The sequence below is a fragment of the Chanos chanos genome, chromosome 1 (assembly GCF_902362185.1).
Source record: "Chanos chanos chromosome 1, fChaCha1.1, whole genome shotgun sequence".
Classification (NCBI taxonomy): Eukaryota; Metazoa; Chordata; class Actinopteri; order Gonorynchiformes; family Chanidae; genus Chanos; species Chanos chanos.
In genome coordinates, this window is record NC_044495.1 from 16,280,661 (window position 1) to 16,301,232 (window position 20,572).

Here is a 20,572-nt window from a genome sequence, read left to right on the forward strand (position 1 = left end):
ATGATTCCTCCTCCATCTATGGCGAACTATAGCCATGCAGGGGACCACAACATCTTGCAGAATGTCTCTCCTCTCACCACGTTCCTCAAATTAACCTCTCTGGGTTTCATCATCGGTGTCGGTGTGGTTGGCAACCTCTTAATTTCCATCCTGCTCGTCAAAGACAAGAGCCTCCACCGTGCGCCCTACTACTTCCTTTTGGACCTGTGTGCCTCTGATATTCTACGCTCAGCCATCTGCTTCCCCTTTGTGTTCACCTCAGTCAAAAATGGCTCGGCCTGGTCGTACGGCACTCTCACCTGCAAAGTGATTGCCTTCCTGGGTGTTCTCTCGTGTTTTCATACCGCCTTCATGCTCTTCTGCATCAGTGTCACGCGCTACCTGGCCATTGCCCATCACCGCTTCTATACCAAGAGGTTGACCTTCTGGACCTGCCTGGCTGTCATCTGCATGGTGTGGACACTGTCGGTCGCTATGGCATTCCCACCGGTACTTGATGTTGGTACCTACTCGTTCATCCGAGAGGAAGACCAGTGCACGTTTCAACACCGCTCCTTTCGTGCCAACGACTCGCTGGGCTTCATGCTGCTCCTTGCACTCATTCTCCTGGCCACTCAGCTTGTCTACCTCAAGCTCATCTTCTTTGTGCACGACCGCCGGAAGATGAAGCCTGTCCAGTTCGTGCCAGCGGTGAGCCAGAACTGGACCTTCCATGGACCGGGAGCCAGCGGCCAGGCAGCAGCTAATTGGTTGGCTGGATTTGGCCGTGGCCCTACCCCGCCCACCCTTTTGGGGATCCGGCAGAACAGCAACGCAGCAGGCCGCAGGAGATTGCTGGTGTTGGATGAGTTTAAGACTGAAAAGAGGATTAGCAGGATGTTCTACATTATGACCTTCTTCTTTCTCAGCTTGTGGGGGCCCTACCTGGTGGCTTGCTACTGGAGGGTGTTTGCCAGGGGCCCCGTGGTCCCTGGGGGTTACCTGACAGCCGCTGTGTGGATGAGCTTTGCCCAGGCAGGAGTCAACCCCTTCATTTGCATCTTTTCCAACCGAGAGCTCCGCCGCTGCTTCAGCACCACGCTGCTCTACTGCAGGAAGTCCAGGTTACCACGGGAACCCTACTGTGTTATATGAAGGATTTGGGGTTTTGCGGTTGGGTTTTTCTTTTGATTGATATGAGGTTTGCCCAGTGTACAGCTCCCCTCTTCCTCAACTTCCTACTCCTCCTCCACTCTACCCTCCCTTCTCCCTCATGTTGCAGAGGCCTGAAGTAGACCTGTCAATCACGGTGTTCTTGATGTGGTTGGGCACCAAACGCAGAGCTAGAGGGGAATACATGATGAGGGAGTGCAGAACCCCTCCTGTGTTTATGTTCTAGTAAACAACTGCTGCGGAAGGCCATTTTGAAGCAGATACGCAAAAAAAAAAAAGGGAAAAAAAAAGAAAAAAAAAAAAACCGATTGAACTGACCACCATGTTTTGGATATTTCTGAAGACCCGCTGTGTACAGTGGAAGAAAAAAAGCATATGATTACCTTTGAGGAACCACTGGAATTGTTTTGTGTTAAAAAATTGCACTAAAGAGAAGATATGAAGATGCTTTTTGCTCAGTTGCATTGCAAGGATGTCTTGTTTTTTTTTTTTTCTAAACTAAAAAAATGAATGCTTTAATTTGCAACAGACTTCTTATTCACTGTAAGTAAACAAAAAAAAAAAAACATGTGGGGTGAAAGACTCTGGTGGAATACACCTTCACACGAAGATAAATTTGGTTTAAATGTAAGTGATATCTTTTTTTCATTTAGGGGGTTGGTTTGGGGGTAGGGATGCGTTGGGTTTGGGTTTAAAGGGATTCCCGTGTGTTTTTAAACCTGCAATTTCAATTATTTCTTGTAGTTTCTGACTCATACAGTATGTCCCTGTCTGGCATTGTTATTTTTTCTTATCACATTTTCTAAATGACTGAAATGATCATGTCTGGATTTAAACAGTTGCTCTTGAGAAATTTGTGCAAAAGGAAGTGGAGATCTAGTTAAATGTGTCATATCCATCTACCTTAACACTGACATATTGTTACAGTATTGCTAATACCACCCCAGATGTTCTTGCCTTAATGGTTATGATCAAGTTGTGTTTGATGTTGTTGGGATTCTTCATTTGCTCATAAAACGTCCCTGATCATAGAAGGAGTGTTTTCACATCTGTGTGAAGTGCATGTTCATTTAAAAAGCATATCCACTCTCATGAACATCATCACAGGTCATATAAAAAGGACAGTCCACTTTCTTACCCTGCAAGTTGTTTGCTACACCCCAATGTGTGCGTAGAGCACAGGGTGAACGTGTGTGTGTGTGTGTGTGGGTGTGTGTGTGAGCATTGGACAGCTGTCATGTCAAGACCAGAGCCTTAGTATGAAATCTTGCACAATTTGTAAAAAATACAGAAGAAAAAGGAAAAAAAAAATACTGTATTTAAGGCACAGAGTCTTGTTTGTACTTTCCCTACATTTGCTCTCTTCTGATTGTTTTTGATTAACTTACTTTTTCTCTTGTGGCCATTTTAATATTTATTCTGTATTCTTTTTGTATATTAGGTAGATAGTGTGTAAGTTTGTGAGTCTTTCATTTTGAAGTCCCGGATGTGAGTACTGTTTAAGTTAGGATTGCATTTGCTGGAAGTCGACTGTGTAATCTGTTGCTTACATTTTTGAATAAAATTTTACATTTTGCAAAACCTACTCTTTCCTTTTACTGAAAAATGTATCTTCCCATTGCCCAGTGTTATGCTTTTCTTTTTGCTTTGCTCGGTAGCATCGAGAACAACTTGCTCAGAACCCTGTATGTATCAAATAGATTTTTTCAATCAATTCAGCATGCTGTTTGTTGAATCCAAAGTTACAGGCAGGTTAAAAAAAAATACTGCTATATAAAATAATACCACAGTAACAACTTCATTGTCAATTCACCACTTGCTTGGACCTATAGAGGAAAGAGGGTTTTTTTCCCTGTTTGTCGAGAAACATTTATTTTGTGAGGAGGCAACCAATGTTATTACATGTCCTCTCTGTTCCAGGACATTAATGTCTCTGAAATGCTGGTATGTATGCATCTGTGCTAAATGTCAAACATGCAGCAGACCTCCAAAATCCATTTGGGCTTCTCCCTTTCCAGCATCAGCACAGACTGCATTACTGGGAAGAATGATAAGAAATGGGTTACTCTCAAAGCCTTGCTCATCCTTAAACTGGGTCTTTTTTGCACTGTCAGTGTATCATTTTAACCAGTTTTAAGTTGATACTGGATAACCGGTGAGATTTTCCAATGGCAAAAATTGCCGTGCTTACCTGGTTTTACAAAGCTTTTAGGCTAATATGATTGTATTTGGACCAAAACATTGATTTGTGAGTAAAGGCTTGCAGTGTATATTATTTAGCAGAATCCTGAGTTCAACTAGGTGGCTTTTACTTACACTGTGCCAAAGAGAGACAGAGTGTTTTGCACTCGGGGTCATTTTTTTTATTCTGTTTACAGACCAAAAAAAGAATATGCCCATACTCAATCTTCACAGATTCGCCTAGTAGACATATGGCAGGTTTTAGGTCACTGCAATGCATGTAGAACTACTGATAGCATGCCAGCAATCAATTTAACAGCTAGGAGCTTATGTACTGAAAATATTCACATCAAGCATGATTGTAATGGAGATTCTGTCTTAACTTGGCTGACTATGTCTGCTCAGTTGTGGTATACTGGGTTGTCTCCCGCTGTGCTCTACTTTGACAAATTCAGTGGAACTGAACTCCTTCATTCTGTCATCATAATTAGATATTATGCCTTTCATGTTCATCTTGGTTTTTTCTTTACTGAAGTACTATTATGTCCTCTGAGGTCTTGCATACAGTTTTCCCTGTTTCAAAGTGTAGAACATAAACATCGCATGTTGAAGGTTTCAGATGTATCCAAGTAACAATTTGTTGTGTTGGTCCATGAGAACAGTCATTTGTGAGGATAATGTCAATGGTTGCCACCTATTATCACAATCACATTCTCATATACTTTTTTGGCACCCTCCTGCTGCCGCAGATATTTAAATATAAAAGTACTTCTTTGGTGTCTTAGTCTACTGCAGGCCTATTCAAGTGGTGGCCCACAGGCCAGATCTGGCCCAAGAGTGACCTACAGTGGACAAGAGGTGACTGCAGTCAAACTGAAATTTTCAAAGTACAGCAATTAGTTCTGGTTGAGTTATGTGATTGGAAAAAAGGCATTCCACAAATGGTGATATATATAGTATAACAGCACTGGAACATATTACCACATATATATATCACTCTGTTTTACAGCTAGCCACACAAAGTCGAGACCTGGCTGTCAGTGAGCTGCAAGTTGTAGTTAATCCAAGAAAATATGTCTTTATCAACACTAAAAAGAAAAATTGACAATAAAACCCCAAAATGTTTAGCCCATGATCAAGGCCTGGTTTTGAAATCTGGGCCATTTGAATTTGCAATAGAATAGCCTTGGTCTACTGTATCCCACACACACTGTGTGCATGTCAGCAGTGGGGATCTATGAGTCTATTACTGTGCCGTTAGCAGTTGCTGTAAAGCAAGAGAAGGGCCATGGGGTCCCAGCTTCCATCAGCCTCCCTGGAGAACATGCATAGAGGCAGCTAACAGTTATTGATGTTTCAGCCACACCGTGGTGTAGTAGCAGCAGGGGTCAGGGAACAACAGGTTATTGTCCCTAGCCAGGAGGCACTGTATACAAGTAATGCAGTGTGGAAAATCAATACAGAAGACCAACAGTGTTGTGGGAATCGTTGCGCCAAATTATTTAACATATGCCTTTACAAAGACTGTAAAATTGTTATTCAATGCATTCTATGCTGACATACGACTGATTTTTCTTTTTGGTTGTTTTATTTTACTCTGTTGTTAATGTTTTATTTTGTTTTTATCATAGAACTAACTTCCAAAGTATAGATGTATCTGAATTATGTTTGAATTGTAATATTATGTCAAGCTATCACCATAGCAATGAAAATATAAAAAAAAAATGAAGAAGAAAAAAACACATTCCCAGCTGGGTTGCCATACCAACGCTCCTTAAACAGCTGGGCTGATGCTTTAAAATCTGTTTGTTGTCTGTAGTCTGATGTGTGACTATACTGAAATATGGTGCATCCAGAAAAAAATATTCATGTGAGGATTAGAGGGGAGGAAGATGAGAGTACTTGAATCAAAGTCCAATAGAACAGATGATGATGAGTGCTTTTCCCCAGAGGTCTACACCCTCAAAATGCTGCGTTATTTACCAACAGTCTGATCCCCATTATGGGCCACAGAGACATTTGAATACAAATAATCTGGTTGATGTTGTCACATTTTTTGAATTTGGAGAGAGAAGATTCTTGTTTTCTTGTCTGTGATGTCTAAATATTGTTTTTTTCCCCCAGCTTTCTTTGGTACTGGTTTTCAAAAGAATGCCATTCCAAAAACACTAACTGGTTAAAGTGGTGAAAGAAACTTAAAAGTTTTTTTTCTCTCTCAGCCTTTTTTAATCTATTGTTGGATTTCAGAAAAGCATGAAGATTTTGTCTTCTGAACACCTTGTAATAAACTGACAGAATAGTCTCATCCTCTTGGTTTTACCATGTTGTCAGATTTTCCTGGCAACATTTTTTTTTTGTAATGTAAATCCGGGGGAGACTCTCCTCTTCCCACCCGTTTATGCTGCACGTATACACCCTCCATCTCTTTACATTTATGTTAATAACTCAGGCTTTGGGTGCTGTAGAGATATTGATTTGGTTCCCTGTTATCTAATCTGCAGGGGTACTTGACATGAACACTTAAGACATCAAAATTTTGCTACCAGGCTTGCGTGATTACATGTAACTTAAGGATTCCACCTCCTCGGAACACTCAAGAGTACCTTACGTACTCTTGAGTACTTTACGTTCATTGCATAATAAATGTGCCTGTTGCCCTGCAAAGCATGTTCCCTGACACACCTGTTCCTCATCAAGAAAGATCTCACATCATGTCTGTCCAAACACTCTTGGCTAGAAAGCACCCCTGATGTTGTCAGCCAACAAGCATGCAGAGTCCTCCGTTTCACCCAAACCTGCCATCATCTCCAACTGAACTATGGCTCATTGTTGGCACATGGTGCATGTTCCTTTCGTCTGTTTTGCCAATGAGAAGTCATTTTTCTCTCCATAGCCAGCAAACAACTCATTCTGGCTCTTACCACGTCTGACATCAATGGAATCATGAAGCACTCGAGAGAACATCACTGCTATGTCTGTGAACTATATAAATGATGTAAAAGCTCCCGCTATAGAGAGTAACCATGTGACCATTTACCTAACTGTTGTGTTGTACATTGTTTTTTTTTCCTTTTCTCAACTTCTGAAAGCTACATTTTTAGAAGATTTAGGCCCTCAGACTCAGTCCCATCATAGTTTCAGTTTCCATTTTCTTTCTGGTGCTGACTACCTTCCGGCTTCAGATTCTCGGCTGTTGCCAACACACAACTGGCTCTCCCGGCTCCTCTCTATCTGGCTCATCAGTGCCTCCCTGGTTTCTCCCTCCAACCCATCCAGCCATTACATGTTCAGATGGGTCCCTTTTCTAGCCTCTCCCTCTGTCCTTTCAAATCCTATTCCCATCTATGTAACTAATCTGCTTCTCAGGTTCCCACCATCTCTCAGGTAGTTTCCAATATCTATGCACTTTAACATTTCACTCACAGTTTCCCACAGCTGCAGCAGTTTATGTTTAGGTTTCCCCAAACCCTCTTCTTCTCCACTGTTCAGAGAAGTGCTGAATGTCTTCTCGATCCGCTCCTCCCCATTTGACTCTTCCTTTCCCCTCCCACCACATCAGTCTACCCCATCATGGTTACAGTATCCTCTCCATCAATATTCTCATTCCCATTTGGGATTTCTCCCTTTGCTGTACCACGGACGGACACACCATCATGCTCATCAAACTCACAGGCCATGGGACCTATTTCTCTAAAGCCAGTATAACATCTGCTCACAAGCAGCTGCCCCCCCACCCCGATCTAGACTGCTTGTGTCTTTTCTCAGTCTGCTAGCCAGGCCAGGTTTACTTCACCACCCACATCATCTTTGATTACTAAAGCAGCTGAAAAATCTCTGACTCATTTACTAAAGGTTTGTGCTAGAGCCTGCCTCACAATTTCCTTATCTTTGACTGTCCTTCCTTCCATTTGGCCTGGAGTCTTTGATATAAGGTTTCCATCTTGGAGCCTCTTGACATGCCCATGTCTCAAGAGAAAGCTATTTTATGGAGCTTTGGCTTCTTTTCATTCACAACTGTAATGGAATCACTTTCCTTAACGACACAGCTAGTAACCAACACTACCCCATTTACTGGACGGCCCTTTTCTCTCTGTTTTCTTAGAATGGCAAAACGTCCTATTTTTATATACACCACAATAGCACATTTTGCCATCAGATAATGCTCTCTCGCTTTTGTTACTTGTTCCTGTTAAAATCTGGTCATCTTTTCGTCTGCTCTTTGTTCTTACCCAGCAAATCCTGGTCCATAACCTCAAACTCCAGCACCCACAACATGCTTCTTCTGACCCCTTATATACAAGCAGATCTCTTTTCAGGGCATTCACTCTGAATCAGTGTGGGTTCCATGGCATCTCATCAAGGTCTGCTGAACCACACCATCAATCTCCTGGTCTGGTAATCCACCCAAGTCTGAGTTACATCCATTCCTCAATTTAAAATAACTGACGAGTCCTCCTTTTCTTTAGTCTGCTTCTGATGAGTTTTGGGGTGCTAACATTAAGTCACTTGGAAATACAAGTTCAGAACTCCAAGTAAAAGACATCTGAGTTGTTCACTCCACTTGTGCTCAGACTAATGAACCCTCTTCAATAAATTCTCTAAACTTAGCATCCCTAGGGCTTGGTCTGTATATGGGAACTTAGAGAAGTATTTGTTAGTTTGTGCTTATTGACTATATCTGATTGTCAGCAAGGTAATGTAGAGAGGACTGACACTTATTTTTGGTTGGAAAGGCAAGCTTTAACATGAAAAACTTGAGAGTGGTGACCTGAGGGTAATCAATCAAATAAAGACATTATACTGTGTTTGGAGTATAAATATAAGTCTGGCGTTTGCATTCAGGTTTTGAATGTGTACCAATCTGTAACAAAAGAGGGAAAAAACACTTTGAAATACATTTTGTGTGACCTTAAAAAGCATCTTCGGATGTTACTGACACACATTTATCACCAGGTTGGCCTCCAAGGTTTTATCTCCAGAGACAAATACCGAGTTGATGTTATACTTGCAATCCACTCATAATCCAGAATGAAGACCCATGACCGACCCTTAGCTATGTCAAATTTAGCAAGCTTGGAGGATGCTGTGTGCCACTTGGGCTGTCATACTGTGTGAACCAAAACGTGACAGCAAATACACCCAGTTGAGTGAATCTGGGATTAGTTTATTGAGCAGTCGAGCAGTTGAAAAAGTAGCAATGCTAACTGTATAACTTGCCAGCTAATAAGCTCATTAGTGTAGTTATTTTAGATTGGGGTCCCCACTGGAGAGAACATATTCAGTTAACTACAATGCTAACATTTCCCTGTTTAACTAATTGGTGTTGTGGATTGGACTGGGAAATATTAAAAAATATAGTATTAATAACAAAAACGAGAAGAAGAAGAAGAAGAAGAAGAAGAAAACTGCACTAATGAGAGAGGCTAATTATTTAGCAAGCATTTTGTTTTAGGTTTCCATATGGTTTACTAACTGTCTGTAGTGCTCTATATCTTGTTGAGTTTATCCAAAAACATAACTTAAATGGACACTCTTCCATTTGCAATATAATTACAGTTATTTTTTGAATCCTTAGATTTTATATCGTGAAATGGAACTGCAGATCTCTGCCCTCAGTATGGGTAAGGCCTCATCTGCTTTAGACCATCTCAAAAAGTCCCATTTCGAAATATTCCAAATTTTTGGCGTGTGGAGAGGTGGCAACTTTAATGCTCAAATATTTCTGAACTACACTAAACAGAGATGTAACCATATAACTCTGGCTGCCATGGCTGGACAGTTTACCATTGGGTAGTGACCTTTGATTTGAGCTGTGTGTATCATCCCTGCATGTCTGCATTCTGTTCATTGTCATTGTAACTGAGGCAAGAGAAGAACTGTAGGCAACTGTCCCAGGGTCAGCTCCGTCAACACTCCTTTACCCCCAAAAAGTGGATGGTGTTTTTTTTTTTTTTAAACCTACTGTTATTTTAGCACTAACGCATAAAGGAAGTCATTGAACATTTGTTTAGATTTAGATTGTTGTAAATCAGCACATTCCATTTTTTGGTTATTTCATGCATTCCATTTCATCAATGCCAAAGCATCTTTCTGAGTGTCACAACCTGCACCGCCATTTTGGACTTTTGGTTTGACATGTCTCTGTGCTCCTGTTCTCTGTCTGTCTCCGCCCCTCACCTGTACCTGTTTGTCTAATTATTACCTTGTTAATTTTATCCAATCCTGTTTTGCCCTGTTTAGTTCTCCCTTGTATTTAAGTCCTAGTGTTTGCCTTGTCTTTGTCTATCGTTGTTTGTGTTTTGTGCACACTGTCATGCTACACCTTTTTGTTATTGGTTTTTTGTTCCTTTTCTGCACACGTATTTTGGTCTTCATTTTAAGTAAAGCCTTCCGTTGTTTCACTATCATCATTGTGTCTTTGCACTTGGGTCCTGCACCACACCACCAGCGTGACACTGAGGATGATGAACAGGATGGAATTTTATATTCTTTCTCCAGTATGTGGAATTGAATGGGGAGACTCATTTGTACCTTGAATCAGGAGACTATGTACTTTGAGGTGACTGGTTGTAGTTTGTTGGTGTGGTGTAATACAGAGTGTAGGATATCCATGTATGTCACCATTATACTCACTGTGCTTTACTAATCCTGCAGTCAAAGGATTGAACTCATTTTCACCCTCTTCCTCACCACCATCTTCATCCACGTTATCATCAACAATAGTTAATGTATTGCAAGGCTGACCCTAGTTACTGGCTGGCATTGAGGTGGATGATCTCAATTTGTCCAGATTATTCTCTCAAACATAGATTATCCCAAGCACCTGACAGATTCCTTTTAAATGGCAAAATTTGAAAATACTCAGTCAACAGAAAAGGAAAAGAAAGAAAGAAAAGAAATATGTAGGTCACAAGACTAGTGAAGGGTGATGGTGAGAGCAGAGAGCCAGTGACTACTAATATACTTAAATGTGTATACTTAGGCAGCAAGGAGCAGACAGGGCTACAGCCTACAGCACATACATTTCTGGTTGTTGTGTGAAATATTTAAAAGCTACTCATGGTTTGAGACAGATTTGGAACCTTATTGACGACAGAAAGATAAAGCCTCTCTTGCTAATTGAAGCATAAATGCTAAATCTACATTGCATGTGATAAGTTTGCGTTACTGTTAAATGGCCAAATATATGTTCATTTTAAGAATAGCGTATGAGAGATTCTGAAATCCAGCCTCAGTATCTTTCAAAGGGTGCCTTTTGAGGGATATAGGCTATTTGTTTTGTTGCTTTAGGTACTATTTTTGTGTTGTTTTAAAGTAAAATATACATTTCTCATCCACATAAATAGCTAGATAGGGCGCCATCTCCACAGAATTGGGCTGCTGTCTGCATTTCATATTCAGGTGAACGCATTTCAAGTGTGACGTTTTTGCATAACAGGATTAAAACCCCAGAGATTATGGTTAGTTTGTGGGATTATTGTTTTCAATCCATGGTCAGTTTTTTTACTCCTCTAGTTTTGCTGTGAATGTATGCTTCTAGCCCAGCCTTCAGGCAATAGCTCTTCCTTAATCCACTCTCTTCTGATGTGCAGTGTGCCTGGCACAGCCTGTCTCTTCTTTTATTTTTGGAAACATCTTGCCACAGTGACTCAGACGGGCAATGCCACGCTCATGATAGCTGAGGACTAGCTGTGCTTCCCTGCAACTCATATTAAGATAGCAAACCCTTTACCTCCTCTCCCCAGATATCAACACTGAAATTTATATTACTGCACTGTCACACATTAAACAATTATCACCACACCCCTCCCGCATACGCCATCCTTTTTTGGGTTGCTTGTCTTCTCTGATTCTGTAAAACAGAATGAATTACTGTTTTTAACTTTTTCATATCCAACCAGTTTTTTTCAATGACCGAGTTGGAGGAGTATGCCAGATATTTCCCTGGTTTCCTTGGTTACTACTGAGTGGTTTGAATAATACACCATTTTAAATTCAGGCCTGTCATGCATTGCCTTCATCTGACAGTAACTGGGATGTTTGTGTTGATGTGAGGAAACCAACAATGTATTTTCTTGATTTTTTTTTCTGTTAGATTTACAGAAGCAAGTGTTCATTCTGACAATTACTGCCATTTGATTTATTTAGACATAACACAACTTGGATCATCTAACTGTGGTCAAACATATTAGTAGCGCCCCCCCCCCCCCCCCCCCCCCCCCCCCCCCCCCCCCCCCCCCCCCCCCCCCCCCCCCCCCCCCCCCCCCCCCCAAATGCATTACTTCTTAAAATATACACGTTCTCATTCTGAGGGTGTGTGGACGTGATTGTCCTCTGATTAACCACAGAGATGACCTAGTGTATACAATTGACCTTTTCTATTCTAGACATCCAAGGACTGCTGGAAAATGGGATGAGGAATTATTATGCTTAAGGCTACAAAATGGTTTTCGAGCAATGTCTGAATGCTTTACTTATCATGCTTTTTATTTTGAGTGCTTGTTATTATCTGACACCCCATTAGGCTTAGTATACACACAGTACTGTTGCGTAGTATGCTTTCACTTGTTTTTTCAAATCATCCCATTACTCCCACCATTTCTGTCTATTCTGTAATAATAACAGACGCTTTTAATGAACTGTGCCTTGGTGTCATTTTGCACATTTGTTGTTGAGTTGATAAAACAGTTGTAAACCACTGAAGTGCTGTGCACACAATGCATCTGCTATCTGCAGCATCACTTCCATTGCATATCATGCTATACAGTGGTTACTTTGCTCATGGCTTGTGATGAAAAGTGGAGCCCTGAGTCTATAGGCTTAACACAGAATGCTAACCTCCACAATTAGACTATGTACATACCCATTTACCTTGTAGAAGCAAAGCTCTCTATTAGTCTCCTGTAGCACACAGCTGTACATACAATATTTAATGTTCTATCCTTGGAAGCAGGCCATTTTTGCATTGTATGGCTTATGTAAAATGAATGAAAAGCAGGTAAGGGCAAAGCGCCGAGGCATTATTTTCATGGAATGATCTCTAATGAATGTTTGACTGTTCCATACATTTCAACACATACTAACCCCCTGAAGGGGAAAACTGTTACAAGTGCAGCATGTTCCTTTCTTATACTTTCAAGCACAGCTTGGGCTATATGCGTCTGTGAGTCAGTCTCTTTCCGTTTTCATGTTTCACACAGTGCTCTGAAAATAATGTATACCCAACTGAAGTTTGCACAGCTCTTTAAAACTGATATTGTGACAAATGCTCGCCTCCAGTCCTAACGAGGGTGGCTGAATGTCCCATCATGAATTTAGCTGGATGAGGGAAACCACTTGAGGAACCAAGAGAGATCAATTCCTTAAGCGATCACCCAAGACAAAAGAAGACAACAGGTGAGTAAACTGGAGAAAGAAAGGCAATAGGGTGGGTGACCATATCTGTTTCATTAAGACCTCTACATGACAAAGCCAGAAATTGTCTGGAGCTGCATGTTTTGTCCATTTTCATTTCACCGTAGGTGTATTGTGTTGCGAAGTGAGTTGGTCCACCCTTGACAAAAACAAAAAAAGACCCATATTGCCATCTGTGATAGGTCATCTCATGCTGGTCCATTTGAATCAATCACTATTCCATGGAATCCGTGCATGAAGTATTGATACTCTTAGAGATGTTATGTTTTATACCCAAGGTATTAAGGGCAGATACTGATACAACCTGGAGTATAAATGTACAGGTAAAATCATAGAGATTATATGACAACGTCTAGAAACATTCAAGTTATTTATGGACTAGATAGAAACTGAGGCTGGGAAAAACAGAGCTGTTTTTCCCACTTAACTGTGCTATCGCTTCAGCAACGCGCGCACACACACGCACACACACTCACAAAATATGGACAAACGAACGAATGAACAAATGAGTGCATTGGTCTTGCCACCTCACTGATGTCAAGAGCAATCCATGGCACAATGAGATCAGCTCCCGGCCTCGCTCCACTTACTGCCATGAAAGGGGGGAGACAGGGAAGGCTCTGGTCTTTCTCTGTAACCGGTTAGGCTAGCACACGCAGTCGTGCAGATGTTTTAGCTTGAGAGAGTCTCTCTGAGTGGAGAGCAAAGAGGTTCCATGCCATGGCCTGCTGTTTACAGCAATATGTGTCATAATGCCTGACTCCACATCATTTCGCCATCTTAATTCCTGAAACACTGTTCATATTTTAAAAACAGTCAACACAGAACCCATATCCTTTGGAAAAGAAACCAACACGTTTCAATTACAGAACTTGGTCAGACACTCTCAAAACATGAATTCACACTCCAGAAGCCAATGAGTAAGTCTATCAACACAAAATTGTCATATACATACATACACGTAGAGTTTTTCCAGGATGTAACTGTTGTGGGGTTTGCATTTGCATTGTGATGAAAACCTCGATAAACTTTTTATGCACTGAAACAATGTACAAAATATATAATGATATCAGCTGCATAGAATGCTATGAACATTAAATATGAGAACCATACTGAATCTCCAGGCCTTCTGCCCAAGCTCTGTTTCCCCAGTCACAACCTATGTGACATTTGGAAAATATTGCCATGAGGTGTTAGTGATGATCTGCAGTAATTGAAATATCTGTTTGAGATCACCCAGTCATATAGCAGAAGGTAAAATACCTTCCTGCTTGTTAGACAGCCCTGCTATTTGGCTGAGTGGAGAGACAGAAATGTTTGTTTATTTGATGGAGCAGAGAAAAATGTCAGAAAGGACTGCATCTCCTCTATGTGCAACCCTGCAGTCAAGACAGAGGTAGAGGTAGAGAGAGAGAGAGAGAGAGAGAGAGAGAGATGGATGGATGGATGGATGGATGGATGGATAGATGGATGATGAGAAGAAAGAGGGACGATAGTAAAAGAAAGAAAAATGACAGAGAGAAATTGGAAAGAGGATGAAAGAGAAAGAAAGAGGGAAAACATGAGAAATGATTCAGTGGCAGCATTTGATTGCAGTGGATAATGACAGAGTAAAGGCAGTGACAAAAAGGAGGGAGAGAGAGAGAGAGAGGTGTCTGAAATTAAATGCATCTCAGCGGATTTATTCTGGCTGCTTCTTTTGGGATGCAGAGCACAGTTTTAATTCAGACCTGCATAATACACATCTGGTTCACAATACAGTGATAATGGAACTGCCAGAGAAGGACAGCATGCCTGTTAGGAGAAGCTACTGTTCACCTCCAGCTCCCAACTGTCACAGACACACACAAACACACGTACACACACACACACACACACACACACACACACACAAGCATGCAAGCAGAGACATACACACACACACGCACACACACACACACACACACACACACACACATACATAATAGAGGACTGTGTGTGTAGGGCTATCTGAGGTAATATGACCTGGCTTGTCTTGCTTTTACTGCTGCTGTTTGTTAGTGTGCTTTGTTCAAGACTGCAGCATTTTCTGGCCTGTCTCAGGAGCATTCAAGTTTGAGCGGTACTCTGTTCTGTATGGATTAGGTTCATGCATAATACATGCTGGTTGTGTGAATGTGTGTGTGTGTGTTTTTTTTCTCTCTCTCTTTTTTCAAACTATGTCATATAGGTACACATGCTCTTGACTGAAGGACATTCAGAACCCTCCATAAAAAGCAAACACAAGAGAAAGAGAAAACAGAGCATTTGAAGGAGAAAGAGAGAGTAGGAGATAGAGAGAGTGTCAGGCTGTCATTTCCACAGTGCTGACCACACAGATTAATGTGTGTTTGTGTGTATGTATGTGTCTGAATGAGTGTGTGTGTGTGTGTGAGCGCGTGCACACGTGTGTGTGTGCGTGTGTGTGTGTGTGTGTGGCTCTTATCTGCAGCACTGAGTGCTGTGGGTCCATGTTAATGCCTGAGCTCTTCTCTAGATAACGTTGAGAAAACCTCCTCCCTGCTGTCAGCCCCTAAGCTCTGGATGACCCCACCATCCTCCACTCTCAGGGGAATGAGGGAAGAGAGGGAGAAGGGAGAGGGGACAAAGCACTAATGCACACATAAAATTCCTCCTCACGTGGAAGCAGGACAAATTCTTCTTTGCTTCTTCTGCTAGACAAAAGATCAGAAGAGAAGGACGTTTTTATTCAGGCTGGAACATGAGGTTGGGTGGGTGGGTGAGCTGACGTTTTATTGGCTCAGATGTTAGAAGATTCACACTGGCCAAGCATGTGTTGACAAAACAACAACCTTCTCTCCCCCTTCTCTCCATCTCTCCATCACCATGGATGAGTGGCACCCTAGTTCTTTTTTGAATAACACAAGATGGGCAGAGTATTAGCGCATCAGGAGGAGTTTTCTTCGACTGGCATGTTAAATATAATCAATAAGCTCACGTCTAAGTAAATTAGATCATGCGGACAAAAGGCAGCCGTCAGCACTGTGGTCTGCCTATAACCTCTGTGCTGGAGGCTGAATCCATCCATAGACACATAGCACTTGCTGAAGTATTAAGCCCCATAGAATGGGCAGACATCTTGTGATTAGATGTGTTTTGATTGCTGACCTTGTGCTACTCAAAAGCTGTCAAAGTTACAGAGGTCAAATGCTCATAAAGCAGAATCACTTGTCTTGTCCATTTTAGTAAACGAAACAGTTCGAGCTTATTCTGTCTGACTGAATATGGGTTGAATAAATTGAGGGTGACTGAAGATAAAAAAAATGCATATATGTAGTTCTCATAGATCTCATTGAAATGTCATTTATATTTTTACATATAAATTAGAAATAATTGCAGAATTAACTTCGTATTGGAGCAAAAAATTTTACCACAATGAAATCCAGCAAAATGTGCATAAAATTTATTCCCTGTTATTTTGACCATAATAACTGAAGTGGCAATTATCTGATCCAGTCCAATTAAGCTCCATGACATAATCGATGCTAAGGAAGACTGTTCTGTACTGGAGTTTGACTCATAGCCAATATACAAGTATGCATTTTCCACCACCCGGAGAGGCAGACTGACAAAGAGGAAAGAGAAAAAGACAGAGACCAGGACCTGAACTTTCAGAAGCTGTTTTTAGAGATAAATAAAATAGCAAGATTGCTGATAGTAGATTCACTCAATACAAATATTAAGCATTCAGAGTGCGGAGCTAATTGGGACACCATTAGAGGCTGTCACCTCATTCCATTACTCTTTATATTATCACTTAAATATCAAAAACTGCAAGGCCAGAAGAAAAAGAAAGAGAAACAACTCTTCATTTGTAAAGTATAAATTACTCAGTGTGTTTTCTGGAAATTTTAACACTGACACACACTTTCTAACTCCTGTTACTACAGATAGGGTCATAGGCCTGGCTTTCAAGGATATCTCTCATGCAAATAAAGGGCCCAGATCAAATCATAAATGTTTATGTTGGTGTTTTAAACTTGTCCTCCTTGGCTGAACTGTCAGAAGAAATGTATGTTTTCAAAGGTTATGAATCCTTCAGACTGCTGTCAGCCTGACAAAAATAGCTGATATACAGATTTTGAAACTTAACCTTTCTGCATGTTATCTGTGGAAAACCAGCTGAACGTCTGAGTACCGGTTTACATGACATGGAAATAAAGAATTCAGCTGACCATGTTTCCTTGAGTGACTATGTCTGTTGGGCAGTGTTACTCTCCACATGTACCACAGAACAGCAACAGAGAGTGTGACACACAGCTCACAGACTGAAAAAATGCAGTGACTGGATTCCCACAAGAAAACATGAGTTAAAGTGTAGGGAGAATTGTACAATCCAGTTTGAGAGAAAAAAGGAGCCATCATTTTTTTTAACATTTCTTAGCACCAGTTGCTATAGCACATTGTGCATTGTGTCTTACATATCAGATTGTTTAGACAGAGCCCAGTGTAATTCTGTGTTATACCCACAAAATGCTGTTTTAATATGTCATGTTTATGCACATGTTTTTTGGGGGGGTTTTTTTTGGTTATTGAAAGGTTTTATGAGATACGTGGCATGAGGTGGATGTCTTTGATAAATTCGGGGACAAAACTCCAAATATCTGTAAAATATCTGAGTCATTCAAATAGATTTAGGAGACAAAGAGCAACTGTAATTATATGACAGCTTAGTGTAGAGCACAAAATATCTACTCTTAGACCACACTCACTGTAGGAGGGCTGAGAATCCACAGCAGATGACGTCAAGAATGCCATTTGCCACTGGAAGCCTGGCAACTCTTATAGTGAACCTTGACAATGATCAAAGTCAGCGCTGTCTGCTAAGTTTCACATCTGCCCAAACAAAGCAAGGCAAAGGGATCAGCTCCAGCAGCACTTTCACTGCCCCCCTCCATTCTACAGACAGCCCGATGTTGTTGTGTCTAAATGCCAAAATGAATTTTAAAAAAATCTGAAGTGTTTAGCTGAAAGTCTAATGGCGATGAACCAACACCACATTGCATGTGCAACCTGTAGGGAGATTCTTAAATGCAGAAACCCGACGTAATTTCACAGGTGCTCTTATACGTATATGAACCCATTTTGTGCACCCAGATGGTATCAGTCATTATTTTTTCCTCAAATACAACCTTTTATTAATTTTGTGCCAATATTTGCGGTCTCTACCACTAATGGATAAGAAGTTATTAAGAATAAAACAAGGTGTGGTAGCATTTTTTTTTTTATCATTTTCATAGGACCAAAATGGTATGTGGGGTAGCTAGTAGGAACATGAAATGTTTGTGGAAATAGGTTAACGTATGGTCATTCAGTGTACAAAGTGCCAGTGTCCTTCCATGTTCCCATCCAATCTTAGTGAAAGATTGTGTGTATACACACACACACACACATATATATACACACATATATATATATATATATATACACACACACACACACACATATATATATATATAAAGCTGAATATATAAATATATATATAATTCCTGAATATATAAGTACCATGAATGCCATGTAGGCCTAGCCTTTTTTCTAAACACGCTACAGCTGTTGCATGTGCCAGATGTTTCATAATAACCTACATTTTAGGGCTTTGCTCAATAATTACTGTTCGTTTTGCTTAACCGTTACTGTCCATTAAATAGTCAAACTGATTTGAGGTCGTTGTCATTCTTTCGACAACCTATATATTAGGGATGTGCAAAGAGCCCAGCATTTGTATTTGTATCTGTACTTGTTAAGGCAGCAAAATTATTTGTATTTGTATTCGAATAACAGTGGAAATAGACATAACAAATCTGTTTTTGTTTTTATTACACTTCTAATTTTAGGATATTAAAGTGTTAATATAAGTGTTCTTCAATAAACTAGTATAATAATTACGAACACTTAAATGTAATTTTTATGGTTTTCATAAACCCAGCAATAAACATGTATAACCATGAACATCACTGAAAGAAAAATCATTTTAAAACTAACATTCAGTTCCTAATCCACACTCAAGCCAATAAACTAAACTGTAAACTAATATATGTGAACATTGTGAACCCCGCTACCACCTGCCCTAATTGGAGGAAGCAACCATGACACACAGGCTGACTAAGCAGTGAGTGCAGCGTGTAGGTGAACTAGCTAAGAATTACACTGCCAGAGCTAATGTAGGCCAATCTCCTACGTGGAGCAGCTTGTGAAGTTATACTTTATTTAGTATAGGTTTCACAAATAATGAAATACTCAATCTTCTGACACATCAGTACCACATTATCATAAATATCTGGACTTTGAAAAGAAACTGTGTGTATTCCGAAGAAAGAACCACGTGGATTTAGAGGAAACTGGCACAAAAATAAAGTTGTAATTTTACAAGAAAAGTCATAATATTATGAGAATAAAGTTGTAATTTTAGGCTAAGTGTTATTTTAGAGTGGAAATATCAGAACAGCAGCCTGTCGCCTGCGTTAAAATGAGGAACATAGAGCATCTTGTGAAGTTGTACTTTAGCAGGTTTCCTGAATAACGAAATACTGTTGCTCTAATACTCTGTCATAATGAGGAACACCAGCTATTTGACATGCTTTTTTTTTGTTCCCTAAAACAAATAACTTTTAAAATATTATACGAAATAAATACTCGTAAAACCCCACTATTTGTGCTTTGCCAAATACCGTAGCCTGTTTGGATTCGGCTCCATCCCTATTATATACATATGTGTGTGTGAGTGTGTGTATGTTTATACACACACACACACACACACACACACACATACACATACTGTATGCCTGAACACCTTACCTTTTTAAATTTCTGAGTAGTTTCTTATTTTGTTTTTGAGTTACTTTTCAATTAAGTAAGAAAAAATACATTCAAGGGATAGATAGATAGATAGATAGATAGATAGATAGATAGATAGATAGATAGATAGATAGATAGATAGATATTAATGAATTAGTTATGAATTAATTAGCAGCAGTGATATCAAACCAGTATGCTCTACATTAGCGAGGCCAGTGCTCAGCTATGCCAATTCATAATCTGAGGATTTATTTACAAAGGCGCACTCTTAGAGTTAGTCTGAAACTCTGCTCTTGTGTCAGCTAACAGACTTGCTGAGTGTTCCTTGCCTGAAGGCTATAAAAACATCTTATGCTGAAAAAATCATATCAAAACATTGTTACTTTGGCACATGCAAAAATGCAGACTTCTTGTGGTCTATTTTAAATGAGGGCCTTAAGTTACTGTTGACGTTTTTACAAACACACACAAAGATGAATAGACATACTCACACATGTTTTTAGCCAATCATCTTTACACATTAAACATTTTACACATACACACACACACACACACACACACACATACACAAGTATCAGGCGCCATACACTATGTAAGCCTGAATTTGAGCTTTGAAGTATGTGTGTGTGGGGGTGGGTTGGTTTGGAGATATATATATATATATATTTATATGTAAGGCCATAAATAAATATATTCAGCCCCTTGAATCGAACCTTTGAAGTAAGTGTGTGTGTGTGAGAGAGAGAGAGAGAGAGAGAGAGAGAGAGAGATCTCTCCATGTCTCCACATTTCAGTGGCATATTCTGTTACTGTGTATACCTAAAAACCAAAACAGCGTTTTCTCTCTTGATGCAGTCATGTCTCAGGCTGGGTCTCTGGTGAAGCCAGTGAACATCCAAAGGCTTTAACACGTATGCAGGAAATGCGGCATCCCTACTGACCTATTTCGCCTGCATGCAAGCAAACAGGGTAGCAGGAGAGGAGGTGGCAC

The 20,572-nt window shown here is 40.3% G+C and overlaps 1 protein-coding gene across 1 annotated transcript; it reads left to right on the forward strand.

Moving 5' to 3' along the window:
• On the forward strand, positions 1 to 1,134 carry gpr85 (G protein-coupled receptor 85). Its single transcript, XM_030787647.1, has one exon. The coding sequence runs from the start codon at positions 1 to 3 to the stop codon at positions 1,132 to 1,134; it is 1,134 nt and encodes a 377-aa protein (XP_030643507.1).
• The last annotated feature ends 19,438 nt before the right edge of the window (positions 1,135 to 20,572 follow it).